Source organism: Rhincodon typus, chromosome 10 (assembly GCF_021869965.1).
Source record: "Rhincodon typus isolate 14 chromosome 10, sRhiTyp1.1, whole genome shotgun sequence".
Lineage (NCBI taxonomy): Eukaryota > Metazoa > Chordata > Chondrichthyes > Orectolobiformes > Rhincodontidae > Rhincodon > Rhincodon typus.
In genome coordinates, this window is record NC_063341.1 from 41,501,004 (window position 1) to 41,524,094 (window position 23,091).

The 23,091-nt window shown below is 41.4% G+C and overlaps 1 protein-coding gene across 3 annotated transcripts in view; it reads left to right on the plus strand.

Moving 5' to 3' along the window:
• The window catches only part of slc5a9 (solute carrier family 5 member 9), an 85,355-nt gene that overhangs the window by 36,504 nt on the left and 25,760 nt on the right, over nt 1-23,091 (plus strand). For all 3 annotated transcript variants that reach the window (XM_020530822.2, XM_048602366.1, XM_048602367.1), the window contains 2 exons: nt 16,316-16,521; nt 21,837-21,972. In XM_020530822.2, coding sequence (XP_020386411.1) covers nt 16,316-16,521; nt 21,837-21,972 — 342 coding nt within the window. The remainder of the gene's footprint in view (nt 1-16,315; nt 16,522-21,836; nt 21,973-23,091) is intronic.

Sequence of the window (23,091 nt, forward strand, 5' to 3'; positions counted from 1 at the left end):
GTAAGGCGTTTGATAAGGTTCCCCATGGTAAGCTCATGCAGAAAGTAAGGAGGCATCGGATAGGGGGAAATGTGGCAGATTGAATTCGGAATTGGCTGAGCCTTAGAAGACAAAGGGTGGTAGTGGACGGAAAATATTCAACGTGGTGCTCAGTTATGAGTGGTGTACCACAAGGATCTGTTGTGGGTCCTCTTTTCTTTGTGATTTTTGTAAATGATTTGGATGTAGGAGTGGAAGGGTGGATTAGTAATTTCGAGGACAATACGAAGGTGGGTTGAGTTGTGGATAGTGCGGAGGACTGTTCTAGATTACAAAGGGACATTGATAGGATGCAGAGCTGGTCTGAGAAGTGGCAGATGGAGTTTAACCCTGAAAAGTGTGAGGTGATTCATTTTGGAAGGACAAACTTGAAAGCAGAATACAGGGTTGACGGAAAGATTCTTGGCAGTGTGGAGGAGCAGAGGGATCTTGAGGTTTGTGTCCACAGTTTCCTGAAAGCTACCACTCAGGTGGATAGATTTGTTAAGAAGGCATATGGTGTGTTAGCTTTCATTTAATAGAGGGATTGAGTTCAAGACCCGTGAAGTTATGCCCCAGCTATACAAAAGCCTGGTTCGGCCACATCTGGAATATTGTGTCCAGTTCTGGTCGCCTCATTACAGGAGAGATGTGGAAGTGTTGGAAAAGGTGCAGAGAAGATTTACCAGGATGTTGCCTGGAATGGAGGGAAGGTCTTACGAGGAAAGGTTGAGAGAGCTAGGGCTTTTCTCTTTAGAACGACAAAGGATGAGAGGTGACTTGATAGAGGTGTACAAAATGATCAGAGGTATAGATAGAGTGGATAGCCAGAGACTTTTTCCTGGGTGGAGGTAGCTATTATGAGGGGGCATAGTTTTAAAGTGAGTGGAGGTAGATATCGGGGAGACGTCAGAGGTAGGCTCTTTACTCAGAGAGTGGTAGGGGCGTGGAATGCATTGCCGGAGAGGGTAGTGGAGCCGGCCTCATTAGCCACTTAAGTGCCCCTATTAGATAGGCATATGGATGATAGTATAAGGTAGGAGTGGAGGTTAGATAGACCTTAGGTTTAGGGTAAAAGTTCGGCACAACATCGTGGGCTGAAGAGCCTGTACTGTACTGTACTGATCTGTTTTCAGTGTTCTGTAAGACCCATCACTAGAGAAAAAGTACGAGAGAAACTCATGGGCCTAAAGGCCAATAAATCCCCTGGACATAAAATAAATCAAAGAACTGCAGATGCTAGAGATCTGAAACAAAAGCAGAAATTGCTGATGAAACTCAGCAGGTCTGGCAGCATCTGTGACAAGACATCAGAGTTAACGTTTTTAGTCCAGTGACTCCTCTTCAGAATCAATAACCCCTGGACCAGATGAGTTGTATTCTAGGATTTTTAAATAAGAAACTAGAGATAATGGATGTACAGGTGGTAATCTTCCAGGAATCTTTAAATTCTGGAAAACTTGCAGAGGATTGGAAAACTGCCAATGTACCCATCATTGTTCAAAAAGCAAGGGAAACAGGAAAAATGGTAACTGTGGACCAATTAGCTTAACATGTTATTAAGAAAATATATATTATAAAGGATGCAGCATCAGAGCATTTTGAAATACATAATATAATCAAACAGAGTCAGCATAGCTTCATGGAAGGAAATCATGTCTGAAAAATTTATTAGAATTCTTTGAGGAAGTAACAAGCAGGATAGATAAAGGGGAACTGCTGGATGAAATATATTCATATTTTAAAAGGGGCTCAATAAGGTACCATTCATAAGGCTTCTGAATTAGATAGAGCTTGTGGTGTTGGGGCAGCATACTAGTTAAAGTAGAGAATTGGCTACTTAATGGAAGACAGAGTTGGGATAAAGGGGGCATTTTCAGCATAGCAACAAGTGGGAATGCCACAGAGATCAAAGCTGGGTCACAATTATTTACAATGTATATTAATGATTTGGATGACAAAATTAAATATACTGTTTCAAAGTTTGTGGATGACACAAAATTAGATTGGAAGGCAAGTATTGAGGATGACAGAGGATCAACAACGGGACAAAGACAGGTAGAATCAGTAGGTGAAAACATGGCAGATGGAGTTTAATGTGAGAAAATGTGAGGATATCCATTTTGGTAGGAAGAATAGGAGAGTTGAATATTTTAAAATAAGGAATGACTGAAGGAAGTTGCAGTACAGAGCAATTTGGGGTCCTTCTGCCTGAATCATATGATGTTGGAGTCCATGTTCACCAGGTAGGATGAAAGGCAAATGGACTGTTCATCTTTACTTCAAAGGGAATTGAATATAAAAATATTCAGATCTTATTGAAAGTAAGTAAGGCACTAGTCAGACCACAGCTGCAATACACCAAATCTTCATTACCTGCAGGGGCTAGGAGCACAGACTCCCTGTAGATAACAAAAAAAATGCAGATAATGCTCCAGTGTACTGCAAAGGACCACATGATCAAACTGGATGATTCAATAAGAAAAAAATGTGGCCACCACCATCTTCACAAGTACACGGATCAGTGGATAACAAAAAGTGAGTGTACTGTGAACATTATAATCATGGCATAGACCAGTAACTTATAAACAAATTGAACTCCCAGTTATAAATGAAAAAATTATGCCACAAGTATTCACAATTTAACACAAAAGCTTTTACTGTACAAGAATTAAAAAAAGCAAGTGCTACTAATCTAATACTATATTTCATAAACACTCATTCTTTTAATGTAAAAATCTTTAATAGAATGCTTTCTGACCAACCATAGGAGGAGGGAATAGCCAAGTGGTATTATAGTGAGGCCGTTAATCTAGAGATCCAGGTAATGTTTCTCTCAATGTAAAATTAGGCAAGAAATCAAGTTGTGAAGAGGACACAAAAGTCTGCAAACGTACATAGATAGGTTGTGAAGGAGAACAGTTTGGCAAATGGGAGTATAATGTGGTAAATATGAAGTTGTCCACTTCCACAGGAAGAATAGAAAAACAGAATACTGTTTAAATAGAGACAGATAGTAAAATGCTGCTGTACAGAAGGGTCTGAGTGTGAATCGCCAAAAATTACCAGGCAGATATTACAAGTGATTAGGAAGGCAAATGAAATGTTGGCTTTTATTGCAGTGGCAATGGAATAGAAAAATACGAAGTTAGTTGTTCTTCAGATGTATATCAAGCATCAATAACACACCTTTGTTCATCTCACTATTCTTGCATTGGAAGCACTTCAAAGGAAGTTCATTTAGCAGATTTCTGGTTTTAAGAGATTATTTTGTGAAGAACATTTGAGAATGTTTGGTCTTAACACATTGAAGTTTAGAAGACTGAAGAGTCATCAGTTGAAAAATTGGGATTCAGAGGGGACCTGACAGGTTAAAAGCTGAGAAGATGTTTCCCTTTCTGATGCCAGAACCTAGAACTAGCCGGCACTGTTTAAAAATAATGAATCTCCCATTTAAGGCAGAGACACAGATGAAGTCCTTCTGACAGAAGATTGTTCACTTTATGGAATTCTGTTCCTAAGAGAGCAGGGGAGACTGAGATGTTTTGGGCCCCGTATCTAAGGAAAGATGTGATGGCGTTGGAAGGGGTCCAGAGGAGGTTTACAAGGTTGACCTCGGAGATGAAGAGTTTGTCATATGAGGAACAGTTGAGGGCTCTGGATCTGTACTCGATGGAGTTTAGAAGGATTGGGGTTGCATCTCATTGAAACATACAGAATACTGAGAGGCCTGGATAGACTGGATGTGGAGAATATGTTCCCACTCTAGGAGAGACTCTTAGATTCATCCTCCATATCCCTTCATCCCTCTATCCTTGTTTATCATTTCCTGTATCAATAGCTTTCTCTTTGGTCTTAGTCCCAGCTTAGCTAAGGTGGACACAGTCCCATCAGTGCAAATTCCACTTTGCCTGGTACTGGTGCACTGGAGAAGATGATAGTTAGCTGTTTACTTGAACTTATTTAATCCGTGTGATGCAGATACACCGACAATCCTGTTAGGAAGGAAGTTCCAGGATTTGGATGCAACGACAGTGAAGGGGATGGTGTTGTACTTGTGTCGTGCCTCACTAGGATAGTATGCGTGCTCTGCTACTGCCAAAGTTGTCACAGAAGTTAATGATTTCATCAAAGTAGAAGGAACAGCTGCAGAGTGAAGGGATAACCCTTTAGAACAGAGAGGAGAAATTTCCTCAGTCAGAGGATAGCTAATGTGTGGAGTTCATTGTTACAGAGGGCTGTGAGGGACAAGTCATTGTGTGTATTTAAGGCAGAGATAGATAGGTTCTTAAAGTCATAGAGTTATCTTGGTTAGTAAGGGGATCAAGGGTTATAGGAAGAAGGCAGAAGAGTGGGATTGAGGTGGGCTCAGAACACACATCCACGCGAATACATAAAAGAAGTAAATAACTAGGTAAATACAGAATTCTGCCTTTTTACATGTTCTCTCTCATTGTTGTCATTTGACTCAGAGACTCTTAGCCTCAGTTCCATGATGTAGAAAGAAGAAAGACACTTATAGTTTCTGCTTGTGATTGCTGTTCAGCTATCTTGACTGGAAATGGATTTTACAGCCTGTACGGACATACTTTTAGTAGACAAACACATAAAATCACAAAGAGTGGCACAAGCACACCACCTTTGCAATCACCCCCGTGCTGATCTCCATAATATGTTACTGAGCCACTTCACCCAGATAAAACATTGTCCGTACCATAATAAGGTTTCACCCACACAGGCAGGAAAGAATGAACAGTCCATTTTCAAACAGCTTAAAAGGCAGCAAGTAGTGAAGCACATTATTCTGGGGAGTGTCCTGTACTCCGTCACTCCCAGATGCCACTTTTCCATTCATTCCTTGCTACCTGCCCTCCAGTACCTGGCCCCAAACACTTCAACCCTTTCCTTAGACTCTTGGATCCCACCCTGCCCTAAAAGCCCAGGACTTGTCTAGCTGTATGGTCTATCATTTCCTCTTCAAGAAGTTGCATGAAGTCTGGGCAGTGCCCACTACTAAACTCTGGTGCTAATAGGACCTGCTAGAGCTGCTAGTCAATCAGATTGGCCAGCAGCACTGGAGGGTGGATTTTTCTCTCTCCAAGGGGCAAAGCACTTCTCTTTCCTGAAGTCCCCCAAAGTGGGTTATGGGTCTGGCTGGGCTTTTATCATGCCTGTCAGCTGCTATCCGACATTCAGAAAGTGAACTGTCAGTCTCCAGTCATGTCCAGTCTATGGTTCTGACAGTAGGACACAGTAGGGGATATGTGTGTGTGTACATACATGTGTGGTACTTGCAAATCAGATCCTATACAAGTGTGTTAATATTTATTTTAAAGATCTGGCATGTGAAAGTTCCTTGTGTTTATGAAGAGCTATTCTATACTGTCGTGCATTGTGTTCCAACTTGCGTACAAACCGACTCAAGAACAGACCCCGTTCGGTACCTGGGGACTGCCTGCAGTCAGTAGTGAAGAGGAAGTTGGATGGATGTGGAACTGCAAGAACAATGAAAGCTCATCAATTTTCAGTAGTTGAAGTGTGAAGACTTTATATCCAGAAGCAAAGATCTGAACAGTGATATTCTCACCCTTGCCTGCAGCATCACTGCTTACAACTCATTCATTAATATGAAGTACATTAACTACATCTTGTGTATATATATTTCAAAACTCTTCACAGCAAATTCATTTGTCATAGATAGTCAAGCATAGTAGACAAGGTAGACAGGCATTTGAAGAAGGCAGTAGAAAAACTGGGAGGAGACTTGGTTGGAAAGCAAAATACGGCATAAACAAAAACAAAAACCGAAATTGCTGCACAAACTCAGCTGGCCTGGCAGTATCTGTGGGGAGAAAGCAGAGTCAACGTTTGGCTCCAGAGAGCCTCCATCAGGAATTCTATTTTTGTTTCTGATTTCCAGTATGCCCAGATCTTTGTTATTTTTTAACCATCGTCAACATGTTGGGCCAAATGGCCTGTTTTTGTACTGTTTATCCTCTGTAATTTGTGCACAGCAATATACTACAAAATGTTATTTCTGTGGCTATCAAGTTAATTAGCCTGTTTATTTCGGAAGGAACATTATCGAAAGACAACAGAATGTCTCTCTCATAAAGTCATATAGCACTGAAACATATCCTTTGGCCCAACTCATCCATGCCGATCCAGTTTCCTAAACTGAACTGGTCCCATTTGCCTGCATTTGGCCTACATCCCTGTAAATCTTTCCTATCCATGTACCTGTCCAAATATCTTTTACGTCTTACCACTTCCTCTGGCAGCTCGTTCCATATACACACAATCTTCTGTGTGAAAAAGTTGCCCCTCAGGTCCTTTTTAAATCTTTCCCCTCTTACCTTAAACCTATGCCATCTAGTTTTGGACTCTGCTATCCTGGGGAAAAGATCTTGGTTATTCACTTTATCTGTGCCCGTCATGATTTTCTAAACCACCATAAGGTCATCCCTCAGCTTCCTACATTCAAGGGAACAAAGTCCCAGCCTATTCAGCCTCTCCTTATAACTCAAACCCTTCGGTCTCGATAACATCCTTATAAATCTTTCTTGCACACTTTCCAGTTTAATAACATCCTTCCTATAGCAAAATTATATGCAGTTCATCAAATGTGGCCCTACCAATGACTTGTACAGTTGTAACATGATGTGCCAAATCCTGTACTCATTGCTGTGACCGACGAAGGCAAGTGTGCTAAACGCCTTCTTCATCATTCTGCCTTCTTTTGATGCCACCTTCAAGGAACTATGTACTTACACACCTATGTCTTACTGTTCAACAACAATTCCCAGAGCCCTATCACTAACTGTGTAAGTCCTGCCCTGGTTTTTGTTCCCAGAATGCAACACCTTGCATTTACCTGCATCTGCTGCTCCTTGGCCCACTGGCCCATCTGATGAAGATCTCATTGTACTGTTAGATAACCTTCTTCACTTCTCGCTATACCACCAATTTTGGTGTCATCAGCGAACTTACTGACCATGCTTGCTATATTCTTATCCAAATTGTTTATATAAATGCCAAACAACAGTGGACACTGCATCGATCCTTGTGGCACACAGGCCTCCAGTGTGAACAACAATCCTCTATCACAACCTTCTGTCTCTGCCATCAAACCAATTATATCTCCAATTGATTAGCTCTCCCTGGATCCCAGGTGATTTTTTTTTTAAAAGTCTTTTTTTTAATTTATTAACTTATTCTTTTTTTTAAATTAACTTCATGAGGGTGTCGCTGGCTAGGCAGCATTTATTGCCCATCCCTAATTGCCCAGAGGTCAGTTAAGAGTCAATCACATTGCTGTGGGTCTGGAGTCACATGTGGGCCAGACCAGGTAAGGATGTTTCCTTCCCTATAGGACATTAGTGAACCAGATGGGTTTTTCCGACAATTGACAATGGATTCTTGGTCATCATTAGATTGTTAATTTCAGATATTTTATCGAATTCAAATTCCACCATCTGCTGTGGTGGGATTCGAACCCTGGTCCCCAGAACATTATCTGGGTCTCTGGATTAACAGTCCAGCGATAATACCACTAGGCCATCGCCTCCCCCATAACTGTATGAACCAGTTTACCTTGTCGAAAGCCTTACTAAAGTCCATATAGATAACATCTACCACTCTGCCTTCATCTATTTTCTTGGACACCTCTTCAAAAAACTCAAACAAGTTTGTGAAACTCGTTTTCCCACACACAAAGCCATGCTGGCTATCCCTAATCAGTCCTTGCCTTTCCAAATGCATGTAGATCCTGTCTCTCAGAATCCCCTCCAACAACTTACCCACCACTGATATCACACTCACCGGTCTACAGTTCCTGGGCTTTACCATGCAGCCTTTCTTAAATAATGATGCAACGTTAGTCATCCTCCAGTCTCCGGACCCTCACCCATGGCTGTCAATATTATAAATATCCCTTCTAGGCGTTCAGCAATATCTTCCTTAGCTTCCAATGTTCTGGGATACACTTGATCAGGTCCTGGGGGTTTATCTACCTTTATGCATTTTAAGATCTCTAGCACCGCCTCTTCTGTGATGTGGACTCTTCAAGACATCACTACTTATTTTCCCGAGTTCCTTGGCTTCCATGACTTTCGCCACAGTAAATACTGACGCAAAGTATTCGTTTAGATCTCACCAATTTCCTGCTGTTCTACACAAAGATGGCCTCATTGATCTTTGAAGGACCCTATTCCCACCTTAGTTACTGTTTTGCCCTTAATATACTTGTAGAATCTCTTTGTATTCTCTTTAATCTTATCTGCCAAAGCAATCTCATAACCCCTTTTTGCCCTCCTGATTTTCCTGTTAAGTGTACTCCTACACCCCTGTCACTCCTCAAGGCATTCACTCGATCCCAGCTGTCTGTCCCTCAGATATGCCTCCTCCTTTTTCTTGACCAGAGCTTCAATATCTCTAGACATCCAGCATTCCATACTCCTGTCAGCCTTGCCCTTCACACTGATACGAAGTCTCGTTATTTCACTTTTGAAAGCCTCCCACTTACCAGATGTCCCTTTCCCTGTGAACAGCCTCCCCCCGCCCCACCCCCCATTGACTTTTGAAAGTGCCTGTCTAATAACATCAAAATTGGCCTTGTTGCTACATAAATTTTAACTTGCGGACCAGGCCTATCCTTTTCCATAACTTTTTTAAAACTAATAGAATTTTTCTCGCTGATCCCCACATACTCCCTAACTAAAACCTCAGTCACTTTCCCTGCCTTATTTCCCAAGAGGAGGTCCAGTTTTGCCCTTTCTCTAGTAGGGCCATCTACATGTTGATTAAGAAAGTTTTCTTGAACAAATTCCTCCCCATCCAAGGCCTTCACACTATGGCTGTCCCTGTCTATGTTTGAAAAGTTAAAATCCCCTACTGTTACGGCCCGATTATTCTTACAGCTATCTGTGATCTCCCTACATATTTGCTCCTCAATTTCCCGCTGACTATTGGAGGGCCTATAGTGCAATCCCATCGAAGTGATCACTTCTTCTTATTTCTCAGTTCCACCCATATAGCTTCTCTGGACGATCCGTCATGAATAATCTCTCGAAGTACTGCTGTTATACTTTCTGTAATCAAAAATGCCACTATCCCTCTTCTCTTGCCTCCTGTCTATCCTTCCTATAGCATCTGGACTCTGGACCATTGAGCTACCAGTCCTGTCCCTCCCTCAGCCATGTTGCTATAATAGCTATGATATCCCAGTCCTATGTCCCCATTCCTTCCCTGAGTTCACCTGCCCTACCTGTCAAGCCTCTTGCCTTGAAATAAATGCAGTTTAATTTATCAGTCTTCCCTCGTTCTCCGTTGTGCTGTGGCCTGTCTTGTGTGTTTAACCTCCTGTGTCTAATTTCTGTACCAGCATCAATCTTCTCTCACTACTGCTTAGAGTTCCAAACCCTGCTAGACTAATTTAAACCTCCTGAGCAGCTCCTGCAAATCTCCGTATTGAGATATTGGTCCCCCTCCAGTTCAGGTGCAACCCGTCCCTCTTGTACAGGTCATTTCTGACCCAGAAGAAATTCTGATGTTCCAAAATTCTGAATCTCTGCCCTAAAGGGATTCTCTCCCAAAGGTGCCATAGGATCTGTTACCTCCATCAGAGCATGCAGAAGCCAGGGCCTTGGTTTGACATCTTATCTGTAAAGCAGCATTTTTATCAATGTAGCAGGCTCTGGGTTATTCACTCAATTCTGGGAGAAGTTTGACCCAATAATCTTCTGACTCGGAAATGGAACTGTTTACCAACTCAAAATGTTAACTCTTTATTTCTGTCTATAGATGCTGCCAGTCCTACTCGGTTTTTCCAGCAATTTCTGTTTTTATTTCAAATTTCCAGCATCCACGGTATTTTGCTTCTATTTAAGTTAATGCATATACTGTTATGATCCCAGCTGATGGTAATACTGGACAAATTACATTCTGTGGTGAAACCTGGCTTGATAGACCATCTCAGAGATAGTAAGAACTGTCCTGATCCGAAACGTCAGCTCTCCTGCTCCTCTGATGCTGCCTGGCCTGCTGTGTTCCTCCAGCTCCACACTGTGTTATATTGATAGACCATCTGTTTTTTTTTGCAATTTGTAACCCTGGTGGTCAGTCACTGAACAGGTTCCATAAGTGGCTGCCTGTGTACTTTTAGCAAAAGAACATCAAAGTTAATTAGACAAAAGGGAAAACAAAAGCAAACAATTTTTCATTATACAAGAACTAGTTGAAACAGTTTTATTGCAAATATCAGATGTAAAGACTTACCCTATCTATTCTCAACAACAGCTTCAGAAATGCCAAAACCTCAGTGAAAGGTCAGCCAGTTTCTACTTCAAAGTTCAAAAACAGAAATTGCTGGAAAAGCTCAGCAGGTGTGGCAGCATCTGTGAAGAAAAAATCAGAGTTAACGTTTTGGGTCCTGGAGTTCTGAGGAAGGGTCACCAGACCCGAAACGTTAACTCTGATTTTTTTCTTCACAGATGCTGCCAGACCTGCTGAGCTTTTCCATCAATTTCTGTTTTTGTTCCTGATTTACAGCATTCGCAGTTCTTTCGGTTTTTATCTACTTCAAAATTCCTTGTTCAGTAGGAAAGCTGCATGTGGTTTATTTCCCGCAAACATCTGCGTTTACCCAATACTCGCTTCTTTAGTTAATGTTGCTTGATGAGATCTTAAACAAACTGTTAACGTAGCTCTCTTATTTCTTAATATGGATTCCTTAAACTTTTCTTCTACAGCCTTCTGTTTCTGGAATTTTCTGTTACTGCCATTAAACCACTCAGAACTGCCTTTCAGACCAAAGTGCTTTGCTGCCATTGACCTGTTGTCTATGACAGAAACCTGCACATTCGTTGAAAGAAACCTTCTGGATTGTTTTCTCTTTCTAAAACATCGAGCTTTTGTTTCTGTCTTCTTGTGTCATATGACACCTTGTTGCTAGGCAGCTGCCCAACTCTGTTTTTCTTGTCTAACCTTGTCTTTCTAAGGCATTGATCGATTTACCTTGGGGGTTTTTTTTTCAAAGCTCGAATTAAATGATTGCACAACTATTTTACAAACACTTCTGCACAACTGTTCGAACTCAAAATGAAACCATATTCTCCCATTCTTCAACCAAAGCAATTTGGACATTAAGATTAAACTTAGAACTGGTTCTGCCTACATTAGAAGCAAAATTTCTAAATAATAATCACAATAATATTTTATGAACTTTCATCACAATACTAATATTGGAGACATTTCTGATGCAGTTTATTCTTGTTACTTAGACTAAGTGTCTAAGTATCAAAATACATGATAGTGCCAAATCTGAAAGGTGCAGTGAATGGTCAAGAAGGCAAATGCTGTGTTAGCCTTCATAGCCAGAGGGTTTGAATACAGGACCGAGGATGTATTGCTGCAGCTGTACAGGGCCTGGGTGAGACCATAGCTGGAGCATTGTATGCAGTTTTGATTGCTCTGCCTTAGAAAAGATATATTTGCCATAGAAGGAGCGCAGCGAAGGTTCACCAGATGGATTCATGGGATCGTAGGTTTCCTGTATGAGGGGACATTGGGTCATCTAGACCTGTATTCACTGGAGTTTAGAAGAATGAGATGGGATCTCATTGAAACATACAACATCTGACAGGGCTGGACAGACAGATTGCGGAGTTGTGTTTCCCTTGGCTGGGAAGTCCAGGTCAAGGAGTCACAATGTCAGGATATGCAGTCAGCTGTTTTGGGCTGAGCAGAAATTGCTTCACTTAGAGGATGGTGAACCTGTGGAATTAGGCTTTTGGAGGCCAATTTACTGATTACATTTATGAACGGAATAGATTTCAGGAGCTTAAAGGTGTCAAAGAGTATGGGGAAAGACTATGGTGTTGACATACAGGATCAGCCATGATCATGTTAGAACATAGAACCGTACAGCACAGTACAGGCCCTTCGGCCCATGATGTTGTGCCGAACTTTTACCCTAAACCTAAGGTCTGTCTAACCTCCACCCCTACATTATACTATCATCCATAACTCTAATAGCCGCTTAAATGTCCGTAATGAGGCCGACTCTACCACCCTCTCCAGCAATGCATTCCACGCCCCTACCACTGTCTGAGTAAAGAACCTACCTCTGACGTCTCCCCTATATCTGCCTCCACTCACTTTAAAACTATGCCCCCTCATAATAGCTACCTCCACCCTCGGAAAAAGTCTCTGGCTGTCTACTCTATCCATACCTCGGATCATTTTGTACACCTCTATCAAGTCACCTCTCATCCTTCGTCATTCGAAAGAGAAAAGCCCTAGCTCTCTCAACCTTTCCTCGTAAGATCTTCCCTCCATTCCAGGCAACATCCTGGTAACTCTCCTCTGCACCTTTTCCAACGCTTCCACGTCTTTCCTATAATGAGGTGACCAGAACTGGACACAATACTCCAGATGTGGCTGAATCAGGGTTTTGTATTGCTGGAGCATAACTTTACGGCTCTTGAACTCAATCCCTCTATTAATGAAAGTTAACACACCATATGCCTTCTTAACAACTCTATCCACCTGGGTGGTAGCTTTCAGGGAACTGTGGACATGAACCCCAAGATCCCTCTGCTCCTCCACACTGCCAAGAATCTTTCCGTTAACCCTGTATTCTGCTTTCAAGTTTATCCTTCCAAAATGAATCACCCCACACTTTTCAGCGTTAAACTCCATCTGCCACTTCTCAGCCCAGCTCTGCATCCTATCAATGTCCCTTTGTAACCTAGAACCTCCGCACTATCCACAATTCGACCCACCTTTGTATTGTCCGCAACAAACATATCGATGACAGGCAGTATGCATTCCTTAAACAATCTCCACATTTCAATAGTGCTCTTCCCTGACAGCATCTATTCCCATTTTATGTTACCCAGTTCTTGCCTAACAGAAATATAATTACCCTTCCCCCAATTATAAACCTTACCCTGCTGTATGTACCTATCCTTTTCCATGACTATTGTAAAAGTAACAGAGTTATGATCGCTACCGCCAAAATACTCTCCTACCAACAGGTCTAACACTTGGCCCGGTTCATTGCCAAGCACCAAATCCAAAGTGGCCTCTCCTCGTGTTGGTCTATCTACATACTGTGTCAGGAATCCTTCCTGAACGCACTGGACAAAATCTGCTCCATCTAAACTATTACAACTTAAAAAGTTTCCAATCAGTATGTGGAAAGTTGAAGTCACCCATGGCTACAACCCTGTGACTTCTGCACCTTTCCAGTATCTGCCTCTCAATCTGCTCCTCCACTTCTCTGCAACTATTAGGGGGTGTCTGTAAAAAACCACTGACAAAGTGACTGCTCCTTTCTTGTTCCTGACCTCAACCTAAACTGACTCTGTAGACTATCATTCTCAAACTGCCTTTCAGTAGCTGCTATACTAGCCCTGACTAGCAATGCCACTCCGCCGTCTCTTTTACCACCCTCCCTATTTCTCTTAAAGCATCTAAATCCCGGAACTTCCAACAACATTCCTGCCCCTGAGTTACTCAAGTTTCTGTAATGGCCACAACATCGTAGTCCAAGTACTGACACATGCTCTAAGTTCATCCGCCTTATTCCTGATACTTCTAGCATTGAAATATACACACTTCAAACCATCCCTGTGTCCGCAATCACACTCCATCGACCGCATTTCTTTATTAACAACCTCACTCCCTGTTGTGTCTGTTGGAAGGCTGAATACCTCATCCTCTGAATTACAAATCCGGTTCCCCACTCCCTGCCAATGTAGTTTAAACCATCCCGTATAGCTCGAGCAAACCTCCCTTCCAGGATATTTGTGCCTTTCTGGTTCAAGTGCAACCCATCCTTACTGTACAGGTCCCACCTTCCCCAGAATGTGCTCCAATTATCCACACAATGGGAGCCCTCCCTCCTACACCAGCCCTGTAGCCACGTGTTTAGCTGCACTTTATCCCTATTTCTTACCTCGTTATCATGTGGCACTGGTAGTAACCCAGAGATAACTACCCTGTTTGTCCTGGACTTCAGCTTCCAACCTAACTCCCTGTACTTGTTTTTCACATTCTCTGTCCTTTTTCTACCTATGTCATTGGTACCGATGTGTACCATGACTGCTGGTTGCCCACCCTCCCCCTTAAGGATCTTGAAGACACGATTCGAGACGTCATGGACCCTGGCACCTGGGAGGCAACATACCATCCGTTCATCTCGTTCGCGTCCACAGAACCACCTGTCTGTGCCTTTTACTATTGAATCCCCCTTCCCTTCTGTGCCACAGGGCCAGGCTCAGTGCCAGAGACCTGTCCGCTATGGCCTTCCCCTGGTAGGTCGTCCCCCCCAGCAGTATCCAAAACGGTATACTTATTATTGAGGGATATACTTATGTTGAATGGCAGACTGAGCTCAATAGGCTGAATGGCCTACTTCTACTTCTATTTCTATATTTTAAAACCCTGTAAACTTGCATTTTGAAATGATTAAAGTGTTAGAAGCCTAAATTTAGGGAAATCCTACTATGGTCCTGAAAGCTATTGATATATTCACAGAATTGTTGTTGCTGTAAGGCATGATACAAAACATACTGAGTGTATCTCACACAAGTCAAATTTATGAGACCAGTTGTTTAGGCCACAAATCAGGGGGTTGACTTTAACATGAACAGTTTTTTTAAGGAATTGCCATTCATGTTTGATTTTGAACCACAAAAGACCACTGTGATGGAATAAAGTAAAAGATCAATAATGTTAAAGAATATGGATTAATTCTCTCCCATTTATTTCTTTTTATAGCATTACGAACTGTCCACATTTCATCCAACACGATATAAATATATACTATAACAAATTCTTTACAGTTCACATTGAAATGCTTCAATTTCCCAGTGGCCTGGCTGTGCACCATCATCATATGGATGCTGTTTGTTCTTATTGTCTTAATGATTTACGAACACATGACCAAGTGCTGAATAACATCAATAAGATTGCCAGGAATAATTGCCGCATTGATGTTGACTGATTTACATCATGACATATTGCCGACAAAGTAGGATTTGAACATATCCCAGATAAGCAAATTTTTTTCTACACATAGTCCTGCTGATCTCAAATTCCACACTTCTTTGATCCATTTCCTGCAACTGCCTTCATCCATTTGCCATTTCTCATGAATTTGATGACAATACTTTTCTGAAATGTCTCTTTAGGGAGAGCTTTCTCCTTAAATATCACAATTGGCTTGAATTTACTCCTACTGCTCTACATAACGGAACCATTGTGAACTGTGTCTTCTCATGGCAAATCGTCTTTGCAAGAAACATTTTCTCACCAATCTTGGTAATGATCTTGTTTGCTGGCTTGGTGAAGTTTATAGGTTTTTATCCGTAGCCCCAGTGCAAGCCAATTGATACACGTTCTTCACTCTGTTGCCTGACAAAACAGTGGAATTTGATATCATATCATCGGGTTCAGGTGGCAGACACTGAGATTTTAGTTTTCTGGTGGAGGACTTAATGATTCTTGTGTACGTGCTGCCTCTCATGTTGAATTCTGTACTTCAACTTCCTTCATTTCTCTCAAGGTATAGAACTGAACAGCACCACAGGTTGTAATCCGATCATTCTGAGAGTGCTCATTAACTCATGCTGCTTCACACTTGTTATTCTTTCTCAAAGGCATCATGTTTGATCACTTGGTGCACAGTAGTCTTGCCAGTTGGCTGGAAATGCTGCTGGAAAATTGAAAGGTTCCACGTTTGCCTTTAAATTAATGAACTGTAGTAATTAACAGTTCTCAACCCATAATGCAATCAACAAACATATAGAATTGGACCCCATTTACAAACCCATACAGTTCAAAACCAGAAATGACAAGACTCACCATAACGGACCAGACAGTATAAATTCCAAGCAGAGTAGAATAATATCGTTTCATCGGAGGCTCCACTGATGATGTCACTTATCATGGTGACGAAACGTCTGAACGAGAACAAGCCAGCTCGGCGAGCCAGTCACCAACTTCACCCACAACCTGAGCTACAAATCTTTGCTAAAACCTTAAAGTGTGTAATTAATCACAACGTGGTTTGATTTATGTAAAATCAGGGCCATTATGTTATTTTGGACCAAAAGTCATGCACTCAACAGTTTCACAAGATCAGCTTTTACACAAGTATGGACAGTATTGTAGATATTAGCCCTCATTCTATTTTAATGTAATTTTAATATATTTTACAGAAGAAATGTATGAATGACCTGAAAGAATCCTCATGGTATGGAGCACTAAAAAGGATCTTTTTTGAATCCAGGTTTTCACAGAGTTGGTTGGTACTCAGGACTGGTGGAGAAGTATTTCCAGGCAATTCCTAACGTTACTGTGCCAAACACTACGTGTCACATTCCACGTGCTGATGCTTTCCACATGTTTCGAGACCCAGTCACTGGTGATATCCCTTGGCCTGGGCTCATATTCGGTCTTACAGTGCTTGCTACATGGTGCTGGTGCACTGATCAGGTAAACCACATCAGCCTGAAGACAGGAAGATGTGATAGCAATTTTAGATTTTGAATTACTTGACCACTTTATCTATTCCTGGAAATTATTGTGGTAACTAATTATACAGTCAATATTACGGACTACTTAATACAATTTTCTTTCTTTTCCTCATTTTCTAACCACCTTTTGTTTTTAACTTGTTATAAACCCTCATACCCATGAATCCATTTATAACACAAAGTGTTTGCATATCTGTGAGAGAATAAGGGCTTACTTAAGTTTGAAGGGACAAACTAAATAAAAACCAAAAGAACTGCAGATGCTGTAAATCAGGAACAAAAACAAAGTTGCTGGAAAAGCTCAGCAGGTCTGGCAGCATCCGTGAAGAAAAAAAAAATCAGAGTTTACGTTTCGGTGACCCTTCCTCAGTGGTGACTGGAGTCCAGTTGAATAGTTGTGTTATGGTCAATGCAATGTTCTGAGGAAGGGTCATCAGACCCGAAATGTTAACTCTGATTTTTTCTTCACAGATGCTACCTGACCTGCTGAGCTTTTCCAGCAACTTCTGTTTTTGTTCGTGAAGGGACAAACTGTTGGTTATGAGTGGGAGTGTGTAGCAACAAGTCAAGATTCTATGTTGCACTGATCGTTACAAAACTATTCAACTGGACTACCGTCACCACTGATAGAGAGCTCAATCTATCCTGTTTGTCTACTTCTGCCAGTTGTTATGCGAGAACTTATTGCAGGTCATTGCAGCAGTTGAATGCTGAATGTATTTACATTTCATTCCTGTTATTTTAACAAGCATATATTCGTGATGCTAAACGTTTGTCCATTATTATCACTGAGAGTAATGGCTATTCTGCTGGCAGTGAAATTAACCTGTGTGATGCTAAGGTGCACGTGCTTATTTTCCACACCTGACATTTTTCTTTTGTCTTCGTGGAAATGCTAACCCATTTAAAGAAAATGGATTAACAATGACAAATAGTAATTTGCCTAGAATAATTCCTCAAGCAACAACAACAAAGAGCAAATAAATGCAATGAGAGTTTCCATCATAGTGTTACACAATGGTAGAGACCTATTATGTCACAATTTACTGTGCCTGCATGCAGGAAAGTCACAGAAATAAAGTCTTCTGTCAATACTGTTAAATTCACAATTCATTTAACCTCATCTACTCACTTGTTTGTGCCTCCATGAACTGCTTTAGGGCATTTATTGCCCATTAAGTAATGCCTGCAGTTGTTTCTGAACTGGTGCAAAGCTTGTAGAATGCCCATTTGGTTTGCCTATTTCAACTGGCATGTAACTGCCCATTTTCAGGAATTTTGTAGTTGGAATAGAAAATCACTCCTACTACAATAAATATTTTGGGGTAGGAACATAGAAACAGGAGTAAGTCACTCAGCCTCTCAAGCCTGTTCCACTATTCAATGGCTGATCTCTGGCCTAACTCCATATAACTGCCTTTTCCCATACCTCTTAATACTTTTGCTCATCAAAAATTTACCTTATCTCCAATTTAAAAATAACAACTAATCCTGTGTTCACTGCTGTTTGTGGAAGATAGTTCCAAGCGTGTCTCACCCTTTGTGTGCAGAAGTACTTCCTGACATCTCTCTTGCACGGTCTGGCTCTAATTCTCAGACTATGTTCCCTAGTTTTGGAATCCCCAACTAGTGGAAATTTTTTACCTTTACCTACCCTGTATTTTCTGTTAATATCTTTAAGACTTCAATCAGATCACTCCTTAATTCTAAATTCTAAAGAAATGGGCCTAATTTGTGTAATCTCTTCTGATAACCTAACCCCTGAAGTCCAGGTACCATTCTTGTAAGTCTATGTTGTACTCTCTCAGAGGCAAATATATCCTTCCCAGGGTGTAGTGCCCAGATCTGCCCACAGTACTCCAAGTAGGGTCTCATTAGGGTTGTGTGTAACTGCAGCATAACTTCTAAAACCTTGTACTCCAGTCTTTAGATTTAAAAGCCAGCATTCCACTTGCTTTCCTGATAATTTTCTGCACCTGTTTGTTACATTTTAAAGATCTATGGACCTGAACTCGCAAGTCTTTTTGGACATGTGCAGTATTTAAATTCATAACATCCAGAAAGTACCTTGATCTATCCTTCTTCAGTCCAGAATTCACTCCATCTGCCACTGTTTTCCCCATTCACTTAGTCTATCACTATCCCTTTGTAATTTTATGCTATCATCTACACTGTCTCTAATGCTGCCTAATTTTGTGTCATCAGAAAATTTGGATATATGACTTCCTATGTCATTATCCAAGCCTTAATAAATAATGTGAATGATTGAGACCCTAACACAGATCCTTGTGGAACACCACTGGTCACATTCTGCCAATTTGAGTACCTACCCATTGTTCCTACTTTAATGTCTCCTGCCACTCAACCAATTTTCCCGCCATGTCAGTAATTCGGCCCCTAGTCCCATGGGTTTCTACTTTACTTAATAGTCTATTGTGTGGGAATTTATCAAATGTGTTCTGGAAGTCCGTATCAACAACCTGCCTAGACATTCCCCCGTCCACTTCCTTAGTCACCTTCTCAAAAAATTCAGTGAGTTTTGTCAGACACGATCTATCTATCATGAGTCCATGCTGGCTCTCCCTGATTAACTTAAAATCTTCAAGCTGTTCAGTTAGCCTATCCTTGATTATAGACCCCAACAATTTCCTCATATAGATGTTTAGGCTAACTGGTCTACAATTCATAGATTTTCATCTTTTTCCCATCTTAGAAAGCGGAGTGACATGTGCAATTTTGCAATCCAGAAAGGTGACTCCAGTAATTAGGAAATGCTGAAAATTATAGTTAAGACGTCTACAGTGTTCTCCCTTATTTCCTTTAACAGCCTCGGTTGGAAGCCATCAGGTCCTGGAGATTTGTCGTTGTTTAATTCCATTATTTTCCTTTTTACAGGTGTTTTACTTACATTAATTTTATTCAATCCCTTTTCCCGATCCATTATTAATTTCATTAGGATTTCCGGCAAGCTATCCTCCTTTCCTACTGTGAATACTGAGGCAAAGTAATAATTTGACATGACTGCCATTTCCACATAGTCATTAACAATATCCCCACTTTCAGTCTTTAGTGGGCCAACATTGCTCCTGATTACCTGCTTTTCCTTTATGTAGCTATAAAATTTCTTCATATTGATTTTGATGTTTCCTTTCAGAATGCCTTTTAAAAGCTCTTAAGAGCTGTTTTGTGCCTTTTGCTTGTCTTTGTACCTTTCCCATTCAGCAGGAAGTGTGCTGTTTTTGCATTTTTGTAAGCCTTTTCTTTTAGTTTCATGCCATTCCTCAACTCTTCATTTGTCTACTGCCGTTTTTCTTCAGTGAAGTGGAGTTTTACCCTCTTGGGTACAAACTGATTTTGTATTGTGTTAAATGTTTCTTTAAACATCGTTCACTGTTTATCAGTTGTTATATCCATTAGCAGACTTTCCAGTTTGTTGTGGACAGTCTGTGTCTCATTTCACTGAAGTCAGCCTTACCTAAAACTAAAAATCTAGTAGCTGATTCATGATTTTCACTTTCAAATTCTGCATTGCATACGGATCATGTTATGATCACTATTTGATAAATGGTCACACACACTTAGGTGACAAATTAAATCTGGCTCATTACTCATTACAAAATTATATCCAACATTGCTTCTCCCCTTGTTGCATCCAGCACATATTGCTGTAGGAAACGTTCCTGGACACACTCCAGAAATTCACCTCCTTTCTGACAGGTTCTTATCTGCCTCTCCCAATTTATGTTAAAGTTGAAACCCTACCGCCGCCCCGCCCACTAATAATCTACCTTTGCTACACACTTGCCTGATTTCTGCATTTATACAATCTAACCCTTCAGAGGTGCTACCAGGGAGTTTATATACAGCATCTATTACAATTTTAGATCCTTTACTGTTCCTCAATTCCACTCATACAGTCTCCACTGAATACTTTGCCATCACCATTGAAGTAATCTGATTTCTAATTAACAAGACTATTTCACCTCCTTTACCTTTCCCCTCCCCATCCTGTAAACCTTTAACCTGGTATATTTAGTCCCCAATCCTGACCATTTCACAGCCATGTCTCGTAATGGTGAAAATATCATAAGTTCCAATTTGAATTTGTGCCTGCAGCTCATTTAACTCATTCCTTACACTCCATGTATTTGTACGTGGAACTCTCGTTTGGGCTATTCGCTGTAACCTGTCCTTCAGCACTGATGTTTTATTCATCTGTTTATTTTCCTAACCTGTTTTAATCAAATACTCTTCTTACAGTTTTGCCATTACCTGCCATAGCTGAAGCAAGACTCCAGACCGTTTCTTCACTCTCTCTGATCTTTTACTTGACTTTGATATTTTATTAATTGTCCCTGAGCCCTCACCCCCATTTACAAGTCCTTGTGACCACCCTATTTAACCTTTCCATTGGACATTGATTCAGGTGGAACCCATCCCAATGATGTAGTTCCTTCTTGTCCCAATACTGATGCCATTGCCCATGAAATGGAACCCCTCTTTCACTAGCCACTCACTTACTTCCCTAATTTTCTTATCTGTATGCTAATTTGCATGTGGTTCGGCTAACAATCCAGAGATTATAACCTTGAGGTTCTGTTCTTTCACTTTGTTCCTAATTCCTGACATTTCCTAATCAGGGCCTTGCCTACTTTTGCCTACGTTGTTGGTCCCAACATGGACCACAACTATCTTCCCCATCCCAGTCCAATATCCTTTCAAACCCATTTGAGATCTTCCTTATCTTGGCACTGGGCAGGCAATACACCATGTGGGACTCTCAGTCCTGTTTACAATGAATGCTATCTGTACCCCTAATCATATAATTCCCTAATGCTCCTCTTTCCCCCTCCCTTTGCTGCTATGATTAATAGATTTTTCGTAGAATCCCTACGGTGTGGCAAGGCCATTCGGTCCAACAAGTCCACACTGCCCACTCTGAAGAGCATCCCACCCAGACCCATTCCTCTACCCATGTATTTCCCATGACTTTCCCACCTAACCTAAAGATCCCTGGGCACTATGGGCAATTTAGCATGGCCAATCCACCTACCCTGCACATCTTTGGACTGTGGGAGGAAATCCACGCAGACACGGGGAGAATGTGCAAACTCCACACAGACAGTCACCCAAAGCTGGAACCGAACCCAGGTCCCTGGCGCTGTGAAGCAGCAGTGCTAACCGCTGAGCCACCGTGCCGCCCTTAATGAGATGATAATTGAAGACACCTTGTGAACTGATTTCATTTATTTTCAATTGTCTCTTCATAAATAGGTAATTGTACAGAGGTCCCTTTCAGCAAGAAACCTTTCTCATGCTAAAGCAGGGTCAGTTTTTGGAGGATACCTGAAGATGATGCCTATGTTTTTTATTGTTTGGCCAGGCATGATTAGTAGAGCACTTTTCCCAGGTATGTATAAAATTGATGCTTAAAAGAACAGAAGGCTTTGCTTCAAAATGATTATTAACACAATTTCAGAATTCAATACTTGCCTTTCATAGAATGGTTCTTCAGATTTCTAATTGCTCTTGTGAATCCAAGAATTAATCTATGTTAGTAAAGTGACAAATAATGTCGTTTTCAGATATAGGATCAGTACAGTGTGGAATCAGGCCACCTGGCCTATCAAGTCCACACTAACCCTCCAAAGAGCATCCCACCTAGACACCTACCCTATCCCTGCAACCCTGCATTTCCCATGGCTAATCCACTTAGCCTACACATCCCTGGACACTATGGCCAATCCACCTAACCTGCACGTCTTTGGAGTGTGGAAGGAAACCAGAGCACCCAGAGAAAACCCATGCAGACACGGGGATAATGTGCAAATTCCGCACAGACAGTCGCCCAAGGCTGGAATCGAACCCAGGTCCCTGGTGCTGACCACTGAGCCACTGTGCTGCCCACTATACAGCTGTTGCATTTTAGAGAAAAAAGGCTAACACTACATTTAGAAGCAGCACCATATGAGTATGTGCAGAATTAGAGCATTGTGGGTGTCATCACTTCAAAGTGACAGTGAGGCAGCTGCCTGTATTAAGGATGGTGCTGAATCCATACATTCACAGGGGAAGCTCCAGATTGTCCTGGCGATGTTAAATATTCTGATCATGAAGGTTTCAAAGTACAGGAATATGAAATTAGGCTCTGCCAGCCATCCAATAGCAGTTAGTATTATATCATTTGAATGCAAATACAATTGTTTCTATTTTGGATTTCTGGGATTAGTTAGTGTCTCCACTGTCACATCTTGACACTGGCGGCATAGTAGAAGGGGATTGCACGAAACTTGATTCTTTCTCAGACAGAAATGACTCTATGCCTGTATAGAGCAGTAATTTAGTTAGGGTTCAGCCAGAAATTGGAAGGCCTTCTCGTGGATTCAGACAGCCCCCTCCAACATCCCAAGCCGCTGTGTCTCCAGTTTGATGGCGAACATTAACTAGAATCTCAGCTCAATATTGAGCGTTCATGACATCGCCGTCACATGGCACAGAGGTAACTGAGATCCCTGCTATGGACTGTCAT